Source organism: Ahaetulla prasina, chromosome 4, assembly GCF_028640845.1.
Source record: "Ahaetulla prasina isolate Xishuangbanna chromosome 4, ASM2864084v1, whole genome shotgun sequence".
NCBI classification, from domain to species: Eukaryota; Metazoa; Chordata; class Lepidosauria; order Squamata; family Colubridae; genus Ahaetulla; species Ahaetulla prasina.
In genome coordinates, this window is record NC_080542.1 from 73,966,327 (window position 1) to 73,987,630 (window position 21,304).

The 21,304-nt window shown below is 38.0% G+C and overlaps 1 protein-coding gene across 13 annotated transcripts in view; it reads right to left on the bottom strand.

Annotated features, from left to right (window-relative positions):
* The window catches only part of BBS9 (Bardet-Biedl syndrome 9), a 531,293-nt gene that overhangs the window by 440,595 nt on the left and 69,394 nt on the right, over positions 1–21,304 (bottom strand). For all 13 annotated transcript variants that reach the window (XR_009155158.1, XR_009155160.1, XR_009155159.1 and 10 more), the window contains exons 6-8: positions 14,860–15,034; positions 5,982–6,063; positions 3,976–4,156 (exon numbers count right to left, since the gene is read on the bottom strand). Coding sequence is in view for 8 of the 13 variants with exons in the window: in XM_058183859.1 (XP_058039842.1) it covers positions 3,976–4,156; positions 5,982–6,063; positions 14,860–15,034 (438 nt within the window). In the remaining 5 variants the exon portion in view is untranslated. The remainder of the gene's footprint in view (positions 1–3,975; positions 4,157–5,981; positions 6,064–14,859; positions 15,035–21,304) is intronic.

Here is a 21,304-nt window from a genome sequence, read left to right on the forward strand (position 1 = left end):
AAAATGAAATAAACTTTTGATTCTGAAGCTTTTAAATATAGAAAGCATGGGCTGGAACTGGTAGTACTATGTAGAATGACTTAAATTGTGGATAACAATGTTTGATTTTTGGAAGAAATCATAAAAAGAAATTTGGTTTTTTTTCCCCCTCAAATTTCTTTTCTGACAGTCAGCTGTTTAATGTTGGAACCCTGAGTGGGGATGCCACCTACTGGAACAAGAAGATATTATACTAGAAATGACCTTGACAATGAGTGATAATATAAGAAAAATAAAGAGAATAGAGGAAATAGTGAAAGGCAAACAAAACCTGGAAGGCCTTTTTATTTTGGTTTCATATTTACTGGTGTTCTAGTGGCTTGGAAGTGCTGAGTGAGTCTTTTGAAGATTTCTAAAGCAAGATGGATTACAAATTAACAAGAAGCATCTTTGAAATTGAATATTTGTGTGTTAAAGACATTTGGGAAACTTGGTGGACCAATTTGGATTATTAAGACTATTTGATAGGATACTCTCCAAAGCGAAAAGAAGAAAAATTAAACAAGACTTTAAACTTTGAGGATGTACAGTGAAAAACTCCAAGGACTATAAATTTAGGGGATTTTGAGAAACAATTTCGGGACTGTGTAAATTCTATTAACATTGGTACTTTGGAGCAATTGGGATATTGGAATCTTGGTGGAATATTGAATTACTATTAACTCATTAAATGAGAATAAGATATTTCAACAGGAAAAAACAAATATGGTTTATAAAGAAATATTATTGATGTTTCAATGCATTCAAGAAGATATGACAAGGAATCATAGGGAGACGATGGAATTGATGAGGGATAAAAATGTGAGACTTAAAAAAACCCCAGCAAATGTTAATAAAAGATGAACAAAAAATTCAGAAAATAGAGGAAAAACCAAAGGAGCTGAGGAAAAAGAAGAAGAGATAAAGTCAAAAATGACACAAATGGAGAAAGATATGGAAGAGATAGCAATAACACTTAAAATGGAACAGACAGATTACACTCTAAGAACTCAAAATATAGAAGAGAATAAAAAGAAAGTTCTCTTAAAAATGATGAAAGAACTATGGATGGGTACCCCAGAGATTCAACAATAAACGATAGATGTTGTGGCAGACAAAATATTAAAATTAAATAAATGTGAGCTACAAGATCCCAAGGGAGAAACATGGAAGATTTACCAAAAAACCAATAAGAGTTGAAATTCTAAAAAGGGCAAAAGATGATGGATAGATAAAGAATACTGCCTTAATAGAGTGGCTATTTTATTAAGAGATAGAAAAGAGAAGTTAGACATTGACAAAATAGGATTATGTATACTGATATAGAATAGAATACATCATAACCACTGTGTATACACAAATATTGGAAGTTGAAAGATTATGATTATGTATATCTAAAAAAACATTACTATTATTATTACTGTGTGTAAAACATATTGACCCAGACAATACTTTGTTCACCAAGCACTATAGATGCTAAAGAAAAAATGATAAATAAAATTATTTTTAAAAATTGCCTGCTTTAGTATTCCATTTTAACAATTTACTTAATTGTTATAGGTGATCAGGAATTTTGTACATCCAAGTAAATAATAAATAAGATGGATAGGGTAGGATATAGTAAGATAGAATGGGATGGGATGGGACGGGATGGGATCAGGGGTGGGATTCTACCAGTTCACACCTATTCGCTAGAACCCGTTGTTAACTTTCTAAGCAGTTTGGAGAACCAGTTGTTGGAAGAAATCTCCTTTTGTTATTTTTTCCACTTTACAGGGTTAATCCTGTAAGGAAGGCATTCTGGTGTTGTTTCTAGTCTAATCTTTATTGCCCTGCTTACAGAAACTGCCTCTCAGGGTTAGATCCTTATTACATTCTAACAGCTAAAGGTTCTTGGAGTATGTCCAGACTTACTGACTCTGGAGGATTTTTCCCCCACTTTGCAGGTACTTTGCTGGGATTTGACTATCTTAAGGGGAAGGGTTGTTTTAAGCTTTTTACACTGATGTTGGGAGGAAATGCTCCCCTGTTGGAATTCTTCCAGCCGGGATGCAATGATCAGCACTTTGAAGAAATAATTTAATAATGAAGCGGAGCTGCCGAAAAGAAGCTTTTAATGACAAGGAACCAAGATGAGTGACATTCAGCAAGGCTTCTTGGCTAGCTAGAAAGATTGACATTCAAACGTGATTTTACATAACCTTTCTGAGTTTTGGTCTAAAACTGGTTTTTGGTGAAGTTTAATTCTGTGTTTGGTAATCCTGTGTTTATTGATGGGATAATTTTCCCTATTCAGCTTTGTTTGGAAGGGAAAAGGTTAATCTCTGTTCCTGAAAAGAAGCAGGATTCAGAAAGCTGGCTAGTTCCTGTGTCTGTTTGTTCTGTTAATAGGTTTAACAAGCAACAGGTACTGTGTTTGCTCCTTTGCTACATTCTAGTGCTAATTGCTTTCTATGTTGTTAGTCTTATCTCAAGTGAGGTGTGAGCTCTGGTAATGAATTTGTGTTTTAGTTTTAAAAGGATTTAAAGTGTTGTGATTTAATTATTTGTATTGTGTTTGAATTTTTTCCTGCCTCATGGTTTCTTTTTCTATCTGGGGCAGGCATCTTCCTTCCCTGCTTTAGTGGTTCTGGCACTGTCCTTTTGGGTTGTCCTTCCAAGAGTCAGAAAGCAAGCCTGACACTGATATTTTTTACTGCCTTTCTGCGGGGCATGTGATCTTTCCTTAAAACTGGATGATTTTCTTAGGATATCTTGTGAAGTGAGTGAGACCAGCTGGTATCTTTAAGTGATACGAATGGATCTAAGGATTGCTTCTCCTGGCTGTGCTTTTTTTGGAGAGCTTAAATGACCTCTCTGCTAAAGGGTTTCACTTTATGAGCAAGAGTTGGCTGCTGATAGTTATAATTATAATTGCATTTTAACTATTTTAATTCCTCAAGGTGCTCTGGCACCCTGCCTGATTTGTAACTCCACCTTGCAGGTATTTCTAATCTAATGATAGGTATTTAGAGCATCTTTTGCAAGCAAAGAAGCTTTTTGTATTTTTGTACAGGTAATCCTTGACTTACAACAGTTCATTTAGTGACCATTCAAAGTTACAATGGCACTGAAAAAAAGTGTCATGACTGTTTTTCACACTTATGACCATTGTAGCATCCCTGGATCAGGGGAGTCGAAGTGCCCCTTGACGTGAGTGACAAGTTGGCCAGGCTCCTACCCAGCCACACCTACACAGTTAGTCATTAAGGCAGAGAACCGGTTATTAAATTATTTGAATCCCACCATGGATTGGATGGGATGGGATGGGATGGGTTACGGATAGAGATGAGATAGGGATAAGAGATGAGGTAGAGAGAGAGATTATAGAGATAGATAGAGAATGATGTATAAATAGGGGAACAAATTCAGCTATCCTTTTTCCTTCTGGTTGTTATTTATGTTTTACAAAGAGAAAAGAATTCGTCCATTAACCTATTGGAGACACAAAGGAATGGAAGAAGAGCTGACATACAATCATATACTACTTATTTTGTGCTTATCATGGAAATGCAAACAACTAATATTTTACCAGAGTAGCTTAACTATTCCCCCAGAAAAAGAACTTCCATGGTTTACATTCCATTCCTCTGGACATAGGTGTTAATTTGGTTTACAAATGTTAAATTTAGAATGACATCTCTGAATCTATTTTAAGAATCTGATGTTCACATGCAGACATCCATCCATTTTAATAAAATAACAGCAAGGCCTACTACTATAGTTCAAAGTTAACACATATTTATAATTATAATGTAATGAATTTACAGCATATTTATATATACTCAAAAAGCACTGAAAGTTAAAGGTATTGTTATAGACAAATAATTACAATTGTATAATTTTGGTTGATATGCTAGAATTAGAACTTGTAAAACTGCTTTATAACAATGCTAATCATTGCTTTTGTTCACAAACCTGAGTATGGAAGAAAGCAACTTGGGCTGTGGTCAAGCTTTTTAATGAACCGAATTTGTCCATTATCCTTAAAGCAAAAAAAATTTCTTTCCCCAAGAACAAATATGCTGGAAACAAGTTGATTAAATGAAACAACACATATGTCCAGGGCTTGCTCCCCAATGTTTGAAATCCAGTCCACCTTAAACAGATGAAGAAACAAGATACAGCACTGTGGAGCACATGTTAACAGCAGCTTTAAATTCCCTTGAATTAAATTTATTTTTCAATCTGAGATAAATGCCACACAGCAAAGCCATAAAGGGCATGCATTAATTTCATCATATTTCATTGTTTAAGAAAAGGAATAAGCTTTATAAACCAGAAGATTGGTTTCACATCATTAGGTAAATGAGATACTAATCTGTTCCTAGTCTATAAAATTGCCTATTGTAAGAAATATTTTTAAAATATTGGATTTCAGTTTTATTTAATTTCTCCTTTAATTACTCTCTAGTTTAAGATAAGCCCTTCTCCCAAAACAAAAAAGTATGTGATAAAACACATGCCAAGATGAAATTAAATTATACAAAATACATCCACCTTGTACATATAACATGACGTGTAATGGGGTGAGCTCCCGTTACTTGTCCCAGCTTCTGCCAACCTAGCAGTTGCGAAAGCACATAAAAATGCAAGTAGAAAAAATAGGGACCACCTTTGGTGGGAAGGTAACAGTGTTCCGTGTGCCTTTGGCGTTGAGTCATGCCGGTCACATGACCACGGAGACATCTTCGGACAGCGCTGGCTCTTCGGCTTTGAAACGGAGATGAGCACCGCCCTCTAGAGTCAGCAATGACTAGCACATATGTGCGAGGGGAACCTTTACTTTTACCTTATTTAACATTTCAACAGGTCCTTTTAAAATTATGCCAACTATAAAAATGTAGGCACTTGTTTCCCCTACTGATATGGAAGATCTCTTTTTAGGAAAACCAGCATAAATTCCATGACGGAATTGAAGATTGTGACTATATAAATTAATTTACAGTACAATCCTATACACATCTGCATACAAAAAAACTTTATTCAGCTCAATGGGATTTATTCCCAGTAAAGGATTAGAGTTAAAGTTAGGGTATGTAGTTAGGTGTAGTTGTAAGCAATAGCACTGATTATTTGTACCTGAAAAGGCAATAAGCTACTTGCAACTCTCTAGCTTGTTACACTGTACAACATTACAAATCCTTCCAACATTCCAATATTGCATTACAAAAAATTGGCAGTAAAAATTATCATTGGTGCTATATTTGCATTTTTGTTGAAATTAAAAGCAGATGAAATGTGTGTGTGTGTGTGTGTACATATACATGTATATGTATATATCTATGTATGTGTGTTATATTTTTAAATGTATTTTATATATTTATAAAGTATATACACATGTATAAAATGATATACACATATATAAAAATTTTACTTCTATATAAACATACACACATACAAATTACAGCCATAGGCAGGTCATCATGCGACTGATTCTATTTTACGATCTTTTTGTGGCACTTGTTCAGTGAATGCAGCAGTCATTAAATGAACCCACTGTTTGCTATGGGCCAGGTTTGTTGTAAACTGGAAATAAGCTCCTGTTTTCAGCCAGACCATCATAAATTACAATAATGCAACCTTGGGATACTGCAAAAGGCTTTGAAATAGGAGCCAGTTGCAGAACCAGAGGGAAGGAAAGCATCAGAATTTTGGAACTGGCCTGTAAGTAACTTTGGGGGTCTGCTGTATCTTTCAACGATTGATAAGCAACCAGTAGTGAGTTGAAGACTACCTGTATATACTGTACACTGAATCTTTGTTATCTTAAGATAGTTGTTTTGCATTAACTCCTGTAAAAGAAAAATCAGTTCAAAATCAGAAAAATTAGTACTACTCTTCATATAACATTCATGCCCCTCCTGCTCTCATGGTTATTTTTTTTTATTAAGTAGCATACTGATCTATACAGCTAAATTTACCACAAGTTTTTTTCCAGATCCAATTTTTTGTTGCTCAGTTTCCTGTGTTTCAGCATCTTTTGCTAATGCAAGTACTTGATACCTGTAGTTTAAAGAAGAAGAATATATATATATATATATATATAATATTTTCACAAGAAAAAATGTTATACTAGAATATATACAAAAAGAACACTACATAATATTGTTTTCCTTGTTTGTATTTGCAAATTCCGACCTTAATCGCAGCCAAGGAATATCTATCTAAAGACAAGTCCCTGTAGGAGTTCTGTGAATGCACTGATGAACATTGGAATAATTATAATGAAGCAACCAATACTCTATGGAATTTGAGTATTATGTACAAATGACTAATTAGTAGATCTTTTTACAAATAATTAAAAAGTTGCCTAGAAAAAACTGCAAGTTAACACAGCTCAACTAAAAGATATTAGTTGTTCAGAGGCATCCAGATAATAATTCCTTGGAAATTTGGATGTCTGCAGCCTTTTCATTACTTTGTAAAGCCTAGGAGCTAGAAGATTTGGCATAAGGTCAAAGACTCTTGAAGTATGCTCATCTACAAACTCATGGCACAGACTAAAAATAATAATAATCAGTTGGGAAAAACCAACCAAAAAAACCTATATGTATACAAAATTATAGATTTCCAAGGTTCAAAAACAATGAGCTTCTGTTTTGACTTTAATATTCACATTCATCTGTGAACAGGAATAATATGCATAGTTTCCTTACTGAAGAAAGGCTTTTGCACAAAGAAAGCAATTCTAAAAACCATTTAGCCTTATCCCTTGGGCTCCTATGAAATAAAGATTTGAACACCAAAGAAGTACTTGAGTTTGCTGCCAATGTATCTGGTTTCAAAAAGAAAATAAACCAGAATCTCAGGATCACTGCTGGCATGAGAATAAGTGACAACTGAATGGAGCTCATGCACATGTGTCTTAGCAGCATTCTTCAATTTTTAAACTCTGATATGTAATCATCTATTTATACTTAATGTGGAAAAATCTTCCTATAAAAAAACCTCAAAAGCTACCAAATTTACCTAACGATCTGATTACATAGTCAAAATCTGGAACACAGGGATTGAATATAAATTCACTAAAATAACAGAATAAGATAACATATTTATTTCTACTAATAATATATTATTAGTAGAATAATGCAGAACAGATATCCTTATGGAGAATTCACACTTGGAATTACACTTGGAAAACTACAACTGCAGCCAGTAAAACTGCAACTGTCGGCTGTAATTTTATAAGCCTCTAAAGTAACTGAGTCTGAAGAAATCATTTAGGCCAAACCATTGCTAATTATTGAATTCCCAACAAATGTTTTACTAGTGTCTTGAACAACACATCCATTTTGAATATTATTATATCATACTACTCTTACTGTTAAGGAAATATTTTGTAATATTCAACTGAATAATTCTTCTAGAACTTAAATCCATTCTTCCATGTCCAACAGTCAGCAATGATACAGAACATTGGTTAATCTATCTATATCACATCATTTCTGTTATTTAAAGAAGGCTAATATTTTCCACTTTTACAAGTATATATATTTCCAATTCCTTCATCTTCTAAAATTTCAATAACTCTTACTTTAAGTTTAGTATTTCGAAATTTAGTAACTAAATTTTAAATTTAGTATCACTTAAAAGTACTAGAAATATAAATTAAGCACCTGTGTGAAATGAAATGAAATGAAATGAAATGAAATGAGTAAATAGCCTAATCAAAGAGCTACCAAGAATAAGCCAAACAATACTAAAAGGGCAGCCCACTTGTACATAAACAGAGAGCAACCCCACTCTCTCCTATCACTGATGTTACCTATTTGGATATTGAAATATCTGTAAGAAAACAACCAAGGTCAAAGAATACAAAGGATCCCATGGGCACAATTCTTTAAAGGAAAGCAATTTATGCTTTTTTGTTTTAGGTTTTTGAGTGAAGAAATTTGCATTTTGGACTGTTGTTTTTAGCTTATTTCATTAACCTAGAGAAGTACAAAGATGACGTTGAAGAATATATGCAACAGTCATTACCAACTTCACTATGGAAGGGAAGAAGGAATGAGGACGATTATCCAGCCTATTTTTTAGGATTGAAGCAGAGGTGTGTGCCTGGTTATTAGTTATTATGCCATGTAACCAAATATAGTCCTTTTTACTTTCATAATTTGGTCTATCTCAAAGAGATGACAACCATTTAGATCAGGGGTGTCAAACCCAATTTCATTGAGGGCCGCATCAGGGTTGTAGTTGATCTTAGGGGGCCAGGTGGGCATGGTCAGCTTCCCTGCATCCCTCCTTCTCATTCCCATCTCCCTTCCTTCCTTCCTTCCTTCCTTCCTTCCTTCCTTCCTTCCTTCCTTCCTTCCTTCCCTCCCTCCCTCCCTCCCTCCCTCCCCTTCCTTCTCTCTTCCCCCTCTCTTTCCTTTCCAAGGGGAAGGCAACTTGCTGCTTGTTTTTTCCCAAAAGAATCGCTGACCCAGGGTTGGCATCGTAACTTTTTAAGGATTTGAAAAGCCATTCTTTTAATTTTGGGCTCTCGCTTTTTGGGACAACTCCACCCTTCTTCCCTGAGCCACACTGCAAAGTGAGGAACAAGAGGAAGAAAAACCTGGTAACTTAAACACAGGGAGACCTCCCACACTACTCCTCCCTCCTCACATGGCTGTTTCTGTAGAGGCCGGTGGGCTCAGCACCAATCGCTGCTGGAGTCCATGGGAGGTTTGGAATTAAGGAAGGTAAGCAATCGAGCAGAGAAGCCAGAGCGGGAAAGATCAATTGCCAGCCAGAGCAATGAAAACCTCGGGGGTTTAGCTTTCGGCTCCCTTTTTTCTTCCTTCCTTTCCTATGAACAGCACTTGGTTTGTGGGGACTGAGGTTTACTTTCCCTTTCTGCCTTTGCCTGCTTCCCAGCCAAGGAATGCTGATTCTTTTGCTTCCTCCCCCAAAAAAACCTTGCTTTCCCCAGCTCCTTCCTTCCTCTCTCCCCATTCCCTTTTTTCTTCCTCTCTCCCCTCCTTCCTTCCCTGCCTCCATCCTTCTCATTCCCATCTCATTCCTTCCTCTGTGCTCAGGAAGGGATGAGGGGAGGGGGAGTGATTGGCAGCATTGCTGGTGGCTGTGCTTCCTGCAGCTGCTTTCCCACATGTGGCAGGGCAGAGATGGTTCCAAAAAAAGGGAAGCCGCATGGGAGGTCAGGGAGGTGCTAGTGATGGGCATGGCACTCATCTATAACTGGATGGTGGCCATCCAGCCCAGAACATGATGAGCCTTAGATCTGCAGGGCTGTGCTGGAGCCAGCAGGGGCTGCCCCATTGCCTTGGCCCCACCCCCTGGGCATGCGCACAGGAAGTCATGAGTGCCCGGGGGCAGGGCTAAGTAGTTCTTTGCCAGCTCCAGGGTGGCCCTGTGGATCTAAGGCTGACTGCATTCTGACCATTCAATTATAGATGAACGCCACATCCATCACTAGCACCTCCATAGCCTCACCGGCCTGGCCATCAAGTTATAGATCAGCTCCTGGCCGGTCAGGACTGGGGCTGAAGTACCAGGACCTTGTACTTCTCTATCTCCAGGGCAGCCCCATAGGCCAGATCTGGCTCGCAGATCATATCATGGGCCGATCTGGCTCATGACTTTGACACCCCAATCCAGTTTATTTTGAATTCTATTTTTATCTTCTAGAATTGCCAAAGGTGCTTTTTCAAGAAACAACTGGATTTTCTGAAGAACGTTCTGGGATCAGAAGAAAAAAATCTTCAAAGAAAAAAATCAGTCAGTTGCCTCTTGAACCATGATCTGGATGACTGAGAATCTCCATAGACAACTTCTAGTATTATAATTATTTTGTCTAATTTGTACATTTGGATAAACTTTCCTTCATTTTTTTTAGTCTTTAGTGAAAATAATGAAAAATTCTGGGATTAGGACTAAACTTTGTAAAATTTCACTCAATGCCTGAGCCAGTTTGATGAACAAACATTGGTGGCTTCTCATTTCTTAGCATGATATTTTTGAAGTACAATTTTCACACCCACTATGTATTATTATGCCCTTTAGATCATCTTTAAGTAACTTATTATCAGACTGTCACAAGGCACCTTATCAAATGCCCGGCTAACAGAAAGATAATGTTTAATCAGTGTCATTTATGCTTTAGTTACTTTTTATAAGATTATTGCAATGTCCATTATATAGGGCTATGCTTGAAAAGCACTAAGATGACAAAGTTAGTCCAGAATACAGTAACCTGAGTAGCTGTGTATTATCAGAAGGCATTAATATAACGCCTCTTAATGTAACTCAGAGAACAATAAGGATCCCACATTAAAAAAAATCTTCTATTTTGACAGCTGTGTTGGTTGCTCATAGGTTTCACGATGTATTTCAAAGTGCTGATTATCACCTGTAACACCCTTCATGGTTTAGGGTTTGGATATCTTCAGGATGACTTTCTTTCAATAACATGCATAATATACATACTAATCTTGGTAAGGTGTTATAGGGAAAACTCTTTACATGCATCTCAATCTGAGACTGCCATCTACAGAGCCAAGGAACTATGTTCTTTTATTATAAAATCACACCTTAGAAATAGTATTACAGATGACCTCAGGGGGATACCTCTATGACTACTACTCTACATAAGTAATTATTTTTTACTTTGGAATGTTTGATTCCTGATGTATATATGGTAGTATTATGATGTATTATCTTGGTTTTATTATTATGTATTTATTTTAATTATTAATTATGAATGTAAGTTATACACCACTCAGAGACAGTTGATTGGAGGATCCCTTAGTATTACACCTACATAATTCTTACAAACCAGAGGTGGGTTTCAGCAGGTTCTGACCAGTTCTGGAGAACCAGTAGCAGAAATTTTGAGTAGTTCAGAGAACCGGTTGTAAAAATTCTGACTGGCACACCCCCATCTATTCTCTGCCTCCCGAGTCCCAACTGATAGGGAGAGAATGGGGATTTTGCAGTAACCTTCCCCTGGATTGCGGAGGGAATGGAGATTTACAGTATCCTTCCCCTGCCATGCCCACCAAGCCACGCCCACCAAGCCATGCCATGCCCACCAAGCCACACCCACAAAACTGGTAGTAAAAAAATTTGAAACCCACCACTGCTACAAACTACTACATAAATTACCTGGTCCAAAAAATGTGATAGAGTAAATCTGATAAGAAAGTAAAACCATAGTGATTTCTTATTGCTTTCAAGAGCTACATCTTTTTAATCTGTTCTAATATTGGTGTCAGATTGAATTCTTTATAGTTCTTTTTCTTTTCCTGACTATATGGATCTTTGCCCTCATCCAGATGTCTTGTACTTCACCAATTTCTTCATGATGTCTCAAAAATATATAAACTAAACATTAGCAAATTCCTTCAGTACCCAAATATACAATTAATCTGGTTCTGCAGAATTAGATTGAAAATAAATACATACTTCTTGCTCTGTCTATCTCAATTTCAATCCCTAGACTTAACCCTTCACTTTATTTATTTATTTATTTATTTATTTATTTATTTATTTTTCACATTTATATACCGCCCTATCTCCCTAGGGACTCAGGGCGGTTCACAGGCAAGTAAAAAGTACATATAAATACAAACTAAACTAAACTAAATACAAACTAAAATAACAATTAAAAAACTTATTCTACATAGCCGAATTATTAAAAAACCAATATAAATAATAAAACCCATTAAAACCAGTAAATTTAAAATCTAATTCAGTCCTGCGCAGATGAATAAGTGTGTTTTAAGCTCGCGACGAAAGGTTCGGAGGTCCGGAAGTTGACGAAGTCCTGGAGGGAGTTCGTTCCAGAGGGTGGGAGCCCCCACAGAGAAGGCCCTTCCCCTGGGTGTCGCCAGACGGCACTGCCTAGCTGACGGCACCCTGAGGAGTCCCTCTCTGTGAGAGCGCACGGGTCGGTGAGAGGTATTCGGTAGCAGTAGGCGGTCCCGTAAGTAGCCCGGCCCTATGCCATGGAGCGCTTTAAAGATGGTTACCAAAACCTTGAAGCGCACCCGGAAGGCCACAGGTAGCCAGTGCAGTCTGCGCAGGATAGGTGTCACACGGGAGCCACGAGGGGCTCCCTCTATCACCCGCGCAGCCGCATTCTGGACTAACTGGAGCCTCCGGATGCCCCTCAAGGGGAGCCCCATGTAGAGAGCATTGCAGTAATCCAGACGAGACGTCACGAGGGCGTGAGTGACCGTGCATAAGGCATCCCGGTCTAGAAAGGGGCGCAACTGGCGCACCAGGCGAACCTGGTGGAAAGCTCTCCTGGAGACGGCCGTCAAATGATCTTCAAAAGACAGCCGTTCATCCAGGAGGACACCCAAGTTGCGCACCCTCTCCATCGGGGCCAATGACTCGCCCCCAACAGTCAGCCGTGGACTCAGCTGACTGTACCGGGATGCCGGCATCCACAGCCACTCTGTCTTGGAGGGATTGAGCTTGAGCCTGTTTCTCCCCATCCAGACCCGTACGGCTTCCAAACACCGGGACAGCACTTCGATAGCTTCGTTGGGGTGGCCCGGTGTGGAAAAGTACAGCTGGGTGTCGTCAGCGTACAGCTGGTACCTCACACCGAAGCCACTGATGATCTCACCCAGCGGCTTCATATAGATGTTGAACAGAAGGGGCAAGAGAATCGACCCCTGCGGCACCCCACAAGTGAGGCGCCTTGGGGTCGACCTCTGCCCCCCTGTCAACACCGTCTGCGACCGGTCGGAGAGATAGGAGGAGAACCACCGATAGACGGTGCCTCCCACTCCCAATCCCTCCAACCGGCGCAGCAGGATACCATGGTCGATGGTATCAAAAGCCGCTGAGAGGTCTAATAGGACCAGGGCAGAAGAACAATCCCTATCCCTGGCCCTCCAGAGATCATCCACCAACGCGACCAAAGCCGTCTCAGTGCTGTAACCAGGCCGGAAACCGGACTGGAACGGGTCTAGATAGACAGTTTCATCCAGGTGCAGGGGAAACTGATATGCCACCATACTCTCTACAACCTTCGCCGCGAAGCGAAGGTTGGAGACCGGACGATAATTACCTAAAACAGCCGGGTCCAGGGAAGGCTTCTTGAAGAGGGGCCTCACCACCGCCTCTTTCAAGGCAGCCGGAAAGACTCCCTCCAACAAGGAAGCGCTCGTAATCGCCTGGAGCCAGCCTCGTGTCACCTCCTGAGTGGCCAGCACCAACCAGGAGGGACACGGGTCCAGTAAACACGTGGTGGCATTCAACCTACCCAACAACCTGTCCATGTCCTCGGGAGCCACAGGGTCAAACTCATCCCAGACAATATCACCAAGACCACCCTCAGACCCCCCATCTGAATCGCCGCAATTTTGGTCCAGACCGTCCTGAAGCTGAACGATTTTATCATATAGATAACCGTTAAACTCCTCAGCACGTCCCTGCAACGGGTCATCCCGCTCCCCCTGGTGAAGGAGGGAACGGGTCACCCGAAACAGGGCGGCTGGGCGGTTATCTGCCGACGCAATGAGGGAGGAGGTGTAGCAACGCCTCGCTTCCCTCAGTGCCACTAGGTAGGTCCTAGTATAGGACCTAACTAGTGTCCGATCAGCCTCTGAACGGCTAGACCTCCAAGAACTCTCTAGGCATCTTCTCCGGCGTTTCATCCCCCTCAGCTCCTCGGAGAACCAAGGAGCCGGTTGGGATCTACGCCGGGTCAGAGGCCGCAGAGGCACGACACGGTCTAAAGCCCTAGCCGCAGTCCGTTCCCAGGCTGCGGCTAGTTCCTCTGCCGTGCCGTGAGCCAGACCCTCAGGAAATGGCCCAAGCTCCGTCCGGAACCTCTCCGGGTCCATCAGGCGCCTGGGACGGAACCAACGTAGTGGTTCCTTCTCCCTGCGGTGTTGAGTAGCGGTCAGAAAGTCCAGGCGAAGGAGAGAGTGATCTGACCATGACAAAGGTTCTGTGACTACATCTCTCAAGTCCAGATCCTTCAACCACTGACCAGAGATAAAAAATCAGGTCCAGTGTGCCTCCCCCGATGTGAGTGGGGCCATCCACTACTTGAGTCAGGTCCAAGGCCGTCATGGAAGCCATGAACTCCCGAGCCACTGTTGATGACGAGCCGGCAGATGGCAAGTTAAAGTCCCCCATGACTAAAAGTCTGGGGGTCTCCACTGCCACCCCAGCAAGCACCTCCAGGAGCTCGGGCAGGGCAGCTGTCACGCAGCAAGGAGCCAGGTACGTGACCAGCAAGCCCATCTGACACCTCTGACCCCATCTCACAAAGAGGGATTCACACCTGGCAAATTTGTAATTTAGAAAAACTTTATTCTCTAAAGGAAGGATTGGCAGCAAGTATAGCTGGCAATAGGAGAGAACTATGTTGAAATAATATATCAAGAGTGTTTTGCTTATAGCCCTTTTTATTCACTAGAATAAGATGATCTCTGGATCACTGGAAATCTCTATAGTGGAGAAAAGAAAATGTAGGCACTATGCCTTCTACATATTCTGTAGACATGTTCTTTCCATTAAAAATTATTCTATCTTTAGAAGGTTTCTAAAAGACATTCTGTGAAAATGCAAAATGATATCTGTGATGAAAAGAAACTACAAAGAACCCATAACATTTAATGTGGCTTTCAGATATTAAGAAATACTGAGAGTAGCAGGATATTTCATGGTACTCAATACTGTTAGAATATTTGGATTTAACCTCTGGCATAAATTATATAACAACTAGATGAAGCATTAATTAAGTCAATGCTTGGATTTTAATAGATGTAAATCATTCTTAAATATTTATATAAATATGAGTTAAAAAGCAGCAAGAATTATGTCTAAACGCACCTGTAGCTCTCAACTCGTCGACAGGAAGAGATGGTAATGAATGAATCTGTTCTAGAACTATATGTCAGTGGACCAGGAAGAAGAAAGCCAGGAAGGAAACGTCCAAACGAATAGCTTTCTTGTTCAAACAACATAAGCATTCCATCCACAGACTGTACACAGATCAAATCCTGACCTACATAAAAAGAAGCAAAACAAAGCAGTGATCATGTTTGAATACCTTTATCTCTAAAAAGTTGCGGAAACTCTGTATGATCCTATGAGCACATGCTTCTGTGTTGAAAGCACACTGTGAAATTATTTATATATCTCTCAATGAAGATTGATATAACCAAGAAATAAAATTATTTGTCAAGTTCTTCAGACTAAAAAATAAGATAAAGGGTAAAGAAATTTAAATAGTTATAGTTATGCTTCTAGTTCTTTATCTTAGATTATGGTATCTCTCCAGAAGTTTTTAAAAAAAACAAAAAATCTACCAAAATATCAAGAAATGTTTTTAAAAGCTTGTAGTAACAAATGACTATATTTCATCCTACAAAGATACATCACTTTATATAAACCATAGGTAATAATCAACTTAAAACTGTAATTGAGCTTATGATCATAAATCACAACACTTGTAAAGTAGGTCATCATGCAACCAACCCAATTTTACAACTTTTTTGCAGTAATTGTTAAGCAAATATCATGGTTGTTGAATGATCATTAAGCAGATCCCGGTGTGTGTGTGTGTGGAGTTGATGTCGCTACGACATGAGTGGCGATTTGGGCACTCCCAGATTTCCCTCAATATCTCTCCTGCTGGACAGTCCCCCTGGGACCTCATTGTCCCGTAGAGATTGTGATTGTGAAGGGCACATCCTGATGATCTCAGGGACACTGCAAAGTCCCTGGTTGATTCAGGAGAAGCCCTTTTTTCTGGTGGAGGAGGGGCAGCCATTAAGCTGCTGAAGTTGGGATAGCTCCGGAGCAGAAGAGAGGGAAAGCAACCTGTCCGTTTGGTGAGAAACTTTTTGTTTTCAATAAATAATTAGAGAGAATACCTTTAGAATAAAATATAGTTAAAATTGTTGACAGAAAAAATTAAGCAGTACAATTAAGCCTGAGTCTAAGGGTTTTTTCTATTTCCGATCTTTTTCTTTATTTTTTTTATATGTGGATGCCTATGGAAGATTTTATTTGCTAATTGGAACTGAACTGGATTGGCAATTTCTACCTAAAAAAAAATATTTCTCTTTCTCTGCAACTTTATAAAATAGTTCTTTTTTAGTTTGGCTTTTTAATTTTTTTTTGTATTTTTCGTGTATCAGGAGGAAATGTAGAAGGAAAATAATGCAACACTGTCACCTACTGGAACCTACTGGAAACTTTGTTTCTTTTTCTCTTTCTGAGTGCAAATAAGTAGCAGCTGTTCTTTTTTAAAGACTCTGAGCTCATTCTAGATAAGATAGTGGGAAGAGCATCAAAGACATCGAGCAAGATTGTTTATTCAAGTGCTCTTCTGGGACCTATAATAGGAGTCTGAAATTGGAATTGAAAAGGAGAAGATTGCAGTGACTCCGGAAAGAGAGCTGCAAATAACATCTGAGAACTCATAAAATAAATATTCTCCTCTCCCTCCTTAGCTTTTTTCTTTCTCTCTTCCCCCCCCCACTTTTTTCTCTCTGACTGAAGATTGTGAATGCATTTATTATGCCTTTGACTAATTGGATTAATTGGATTAAGGCATACAAGAGTCTGAAGAGTCTTTTATTTTTTCCTCGTGGGTTTTTCTTTTTTCTCTTCCTTTTTCCCCTTACATCTTTTTAGCTTTTTGGCCTTCCCCTCTTTTTCTTTTTCACTGCTACTGGGAGAATTTTTGCCCTACATATGACTTGGATTGAAGTATAGAAGAATACGTTGAAATGAGTAGAAAGGCGACAACATTTGGATCCCCTTCATCAACTCCAGCTTCGTCACTATCTGGGGGACAAAGAAAAATACAGACGTTCTTGCAACAGGAGAAGGAAAGAGAGAGAGAGAGAAGGACAAAGAGGTGAAACTTCAAATGATTTGGCAAGGAATTCAAAAATTACAAACAGAAGTGGAGAATATTGAACAGAGAACAGAGAAAATTGAACAAAGAACAGAAAAAACAGATGAGAATCTACAAGAAATGATGAAAAAATATGAGGAAAGACTTCAAAAAATTGAGGAAAAGGAAGAACAAAGAGATAAAAAAATTCAGAGATGTTGACAATAGACTGGATGAGGTTGAATGAGATAAGAGTGGAATACTGGGATGGGAGATGGATAGATCAGAATTCTATCTTAGATTCCAAAATATAGAAGAAGAGAAGGAAGAAAACTTTGCAGAAATAATGGCAGATATACTAGCAGAAGCTTTAGAAATTAGTAAAGAAAAGATGATGGATGCCATGGATGAGATATTTTGAGTATACACAAGATACGCTACAAGGAATAAACTACCAAGAGAAGTCCACATAAGATTTACTAAAAAAATCGATTAAAGCGCAAATACTTCAGGCCACAAGAGATAAAACATTGAAATATAAAGATAAGGAAATTGTGGTTCTGAAGCAAATTCCGAGAAGAGTGAGAGATGAGAAGAGAATATCATTTTTTGACCAAAATACTGCTCCAGAAAGGCGTGACTTATAGATGGCTGATACCAGAGGGCTTGGTAACATGGCAACAACAAAAATACAGAACAGATTCAATTGATAAAGCCAGAGCATTTTATGCAGAATATTTTAGAGAGAAAGAAGTGGTGACAACAAAAGAAGTCTCATTGCTTGAATTACAAGAACTACTACTAATGCTTGAAAAAGAGGAAGGCGCAGTGGGTGGCAATTTGGAAGTTAGAGAAAAATGAGAACCAAGATCGACTAGAGCAAAAAATCCCTCTTATAAAGTATGAATATGGAAGAGAAAAAATTGATAACAATAAATATAAATGGACTTAATTCAGCTATCAAAAGAAGAAAAATATTTCACAAATTAAAGAAATTAAAATTTGATATAATCTGTTTACAAGATGTACCTATTAAAAAACAACATGAACAATTATTGATGCAACCAAAATTAGATAAAATATTTACCTCATTGCCACAATGTAAGAAAAGAGGTGTAGTTTTATATATAAGAGATACAATTTCGGCGAAGCAAATATATGCAGATGAAGATGGTAGAATTTTGATGGTGGAAATAATAGATAACAATATGAAAATACTTTTAATAGCAAAATATGTGCCACATGATAGCCAAGATGATTTTTATATAAAATTACATATGAAAATAATTGACTTGGATTATGCAAGAGGTCTGATAATAGATTGTACAAGGAAAAGAAACATTAATAAAACACAAGCCTATAAAACATTAGAGGCTGGTTACAAGGAACTTGAGAAAGAGCTACAGAAAGATCCACATAAAAAGGACATTAAAATAAAAATGGAATTAATTAAAATGTGCATAAACAGAGGGATAGAATCAAGATCACGTGAAGTGTTAGTGCCACTTTATAATGCCTTGGTAAGGCCACACTTGGAATATTGCATTCAGTTTTGGTCACCATGATGTAAAAAAGATGTTGAGACTCTAGAAAGAGAGCAGAGAAGAGCAACAAGGATGATTGGGGGACTGGAGGCTAAAACATATGAAGAACGGTTGCAGGAACTGGGTATGTCTAGTTTAATAAAAAGAAGGACAAGGGGAGACATGATAGCAGTGTTCCAATATCTCAGGGGCTGCCACAGAGAAGTGGGAGTCGGGCTGTTCTCCAAAGCACCTGAGGGTAGAACAAGAAGCAATGGGTGGAAACTGATCAAGGAAAGAAGCAACTTAGAACTAAGGAGAAATTTCCTGACAGTTAGAACAATTAATAAGTGGAACGACTTGCCTGCAGAAGTTGTGAATGCTCCAACACTGGAAATTTTTAAGAAAATGTTGGATAACCATCTGTCTGAGATGATGTAGGGTTTCCTGCCTGGGCAGGGGGTTGGACTAGAAGGCCTCCAAGGTCCCTTCCAACTCTGTTTTATTATTATTAAACACAAAATGGGATTAATAGAAAAAGAGGAGTTAGTGCAAAAAATTAGAAATGCAAAACAGAACTACTTTGAAGATGCTAATAAACCAGGTAGATGGTTGGCATACAAGTTGAAAAAAGAGAGAGAAATATGGAAAATAACTGAATTAGTGGATGACCAAGGACAAATTAGATACGGGAATGAAGAGAAGAAAAAAAATATACAAGATTATTATAGAAATTTGTATGAGCAAGAGAATATAGAGGAGGAAAACATTAAAAGATATTTGCAGAAAGCGAATCTACCCCAGATTCCTAAAGACATTGAAATGATGTTAGAAGGAAATATAACAATGATGGAATTAATTGAAGCACTTAAAAAACAAAAGAATGGGAAGGCACCTGATCCAGATGGACTATCAGCGGAATTTTATAAGACACTACAGGAGTCATTGAGTCTTCCACTATTAGAAGTCATGAATGAAATTATGCTAAAAATGAAATTACCTAAATCATGGTTAGAAGCTTATATTACACTTATTCCAAAGGAAGATACTGATTTACAACAAATTAAGAATTATATGTCCATATCTTTGTTAAATTCAGACTATAAAATTTTTGCTTCAATATTGGCAGAAAGATACTTAAATAATTTTATACATTCTGATCAAAATGGGTTTCTGTCTAAAAGACAGATTAAAGATAATATGAGAATAATTTTGGACACTTTGGAATACTACGAGGCGCATCCCAAAAAACAAATGGCCCTGATATTTTTTGAGGCACAGAGGGCTTTTGCTAACATGATCTGGCGAGTCATGTTATTACAATTGGAACAGATGGGTTTTGGTAGAAAGTTTATACAGGCCATAGAAGCTATATATAAAAACGAACAGTAAAAGTAATGATAGAGGGAGAACTGACAGAGTCAATTGAAATTAAAAAAAGGAACAAGACAAGGTTGCCCACTGTCCCCTCTGTTGTTTGTACTAACAGTAGAAGTGTTAAATAGAAATATTAGAGAAGAAGAGATAAAAGGCATGAAAATCCAAAAGGAAGAATATAAATTACAAGCATTTGCGGATGATCTGGTTTTTATTCCTGAAGACCCATTAGAATCAATATCTATAATGATAAATAAAGTAGGAGATTATGGAAAGTAGCAGGATTAAAAATAAACAAAGATAAAATGAAGATTTTGACAAAAGCATGTTAATGAAACAAAAAGAAGAATTGATGGAATGATCGGCGATCCAGGTCACAAACAAGGTTAAATATTTGGGGATATATTTGACAGTAAAATGTAGTACACTTAAAGAGAATAACTATAGTAAACACAAACAACAGATAGCAACAGACTTGGCAAAATGGGAGAATTTACAGTTATCATTGATAGGGAGAATATCAACGATTAAGATGAATATATTACCAAGAATTTTATATCTGTTCCAGACTGTCCCAATTAGGTTGGGGAAAGGATATTTAAGAATTGAATAAAATAGTGTTGAAATATATTTGGCAGGGTAAAAAAGCGAGGATAAAATTAAAATTGTTGCAAGATGCCAGAACAAGAGGAGGGTTTGGATTGCCTAATTGGGAATTATACTATCAGGCAACAAACTTGATGTGGGTCAAGGAATGGATAACATTAAGGAATACTAGAATATTGACTTTAGAAGGACACTATTTGTTATTGGGATGGCATGCCTTTTTATGGTATAAGGAAGCCAAAACATAGGGGTACTTCAGAAGACATTTTATAAGGAAAGCTTTGTTATTAAATTGGGGGAAGATTAAGAAACAATACTATTTAAAAATTCCAATCTGGTTATCAACTATTGAAGCATTTTCATATTCAATAACATTTAGAAAGGAACTAATTATTAGATATAATGAATTGTTAAATGAAAAAGGTGAACTCAAATCTAAGTAAGAATTAGAACTTCAAGATATAAAAATGAATTGGTTCTTATATTTGCAAATACACTCTAGATATGAAAAAGATTCCAAGGTAGAAGGTTTTTATAATAGTTTGACTAACCTAGATAAAATTTTAACAGGTACTGATGAAAATTTGATTTAAAAACTATATGGACATTTACTAGAGGTCAAAATGGAAGAAGAACAAGTTAAAGAAACAATGATTGCTTGGGGGGAAAACTTTGGACATGGGATTGATTTAGAGATGTGGCAAAAATTGTGGTCGCTAAACTATAAAATGACAATGTCAGCTGCATATAAAGAGAATTTGTATAAGATGTTTTATAGGTGGCACTTACCCCTGACCAGAATTGCCAGAATGTTCAAGAATAAATCCAAAAAATGTTGGAAATTTCATCAGATACCTGGTTCATATTACCATATGTGGTGGACGTGCGTAGAAGCTAAAAGATATTGGACTAAAATCCACAC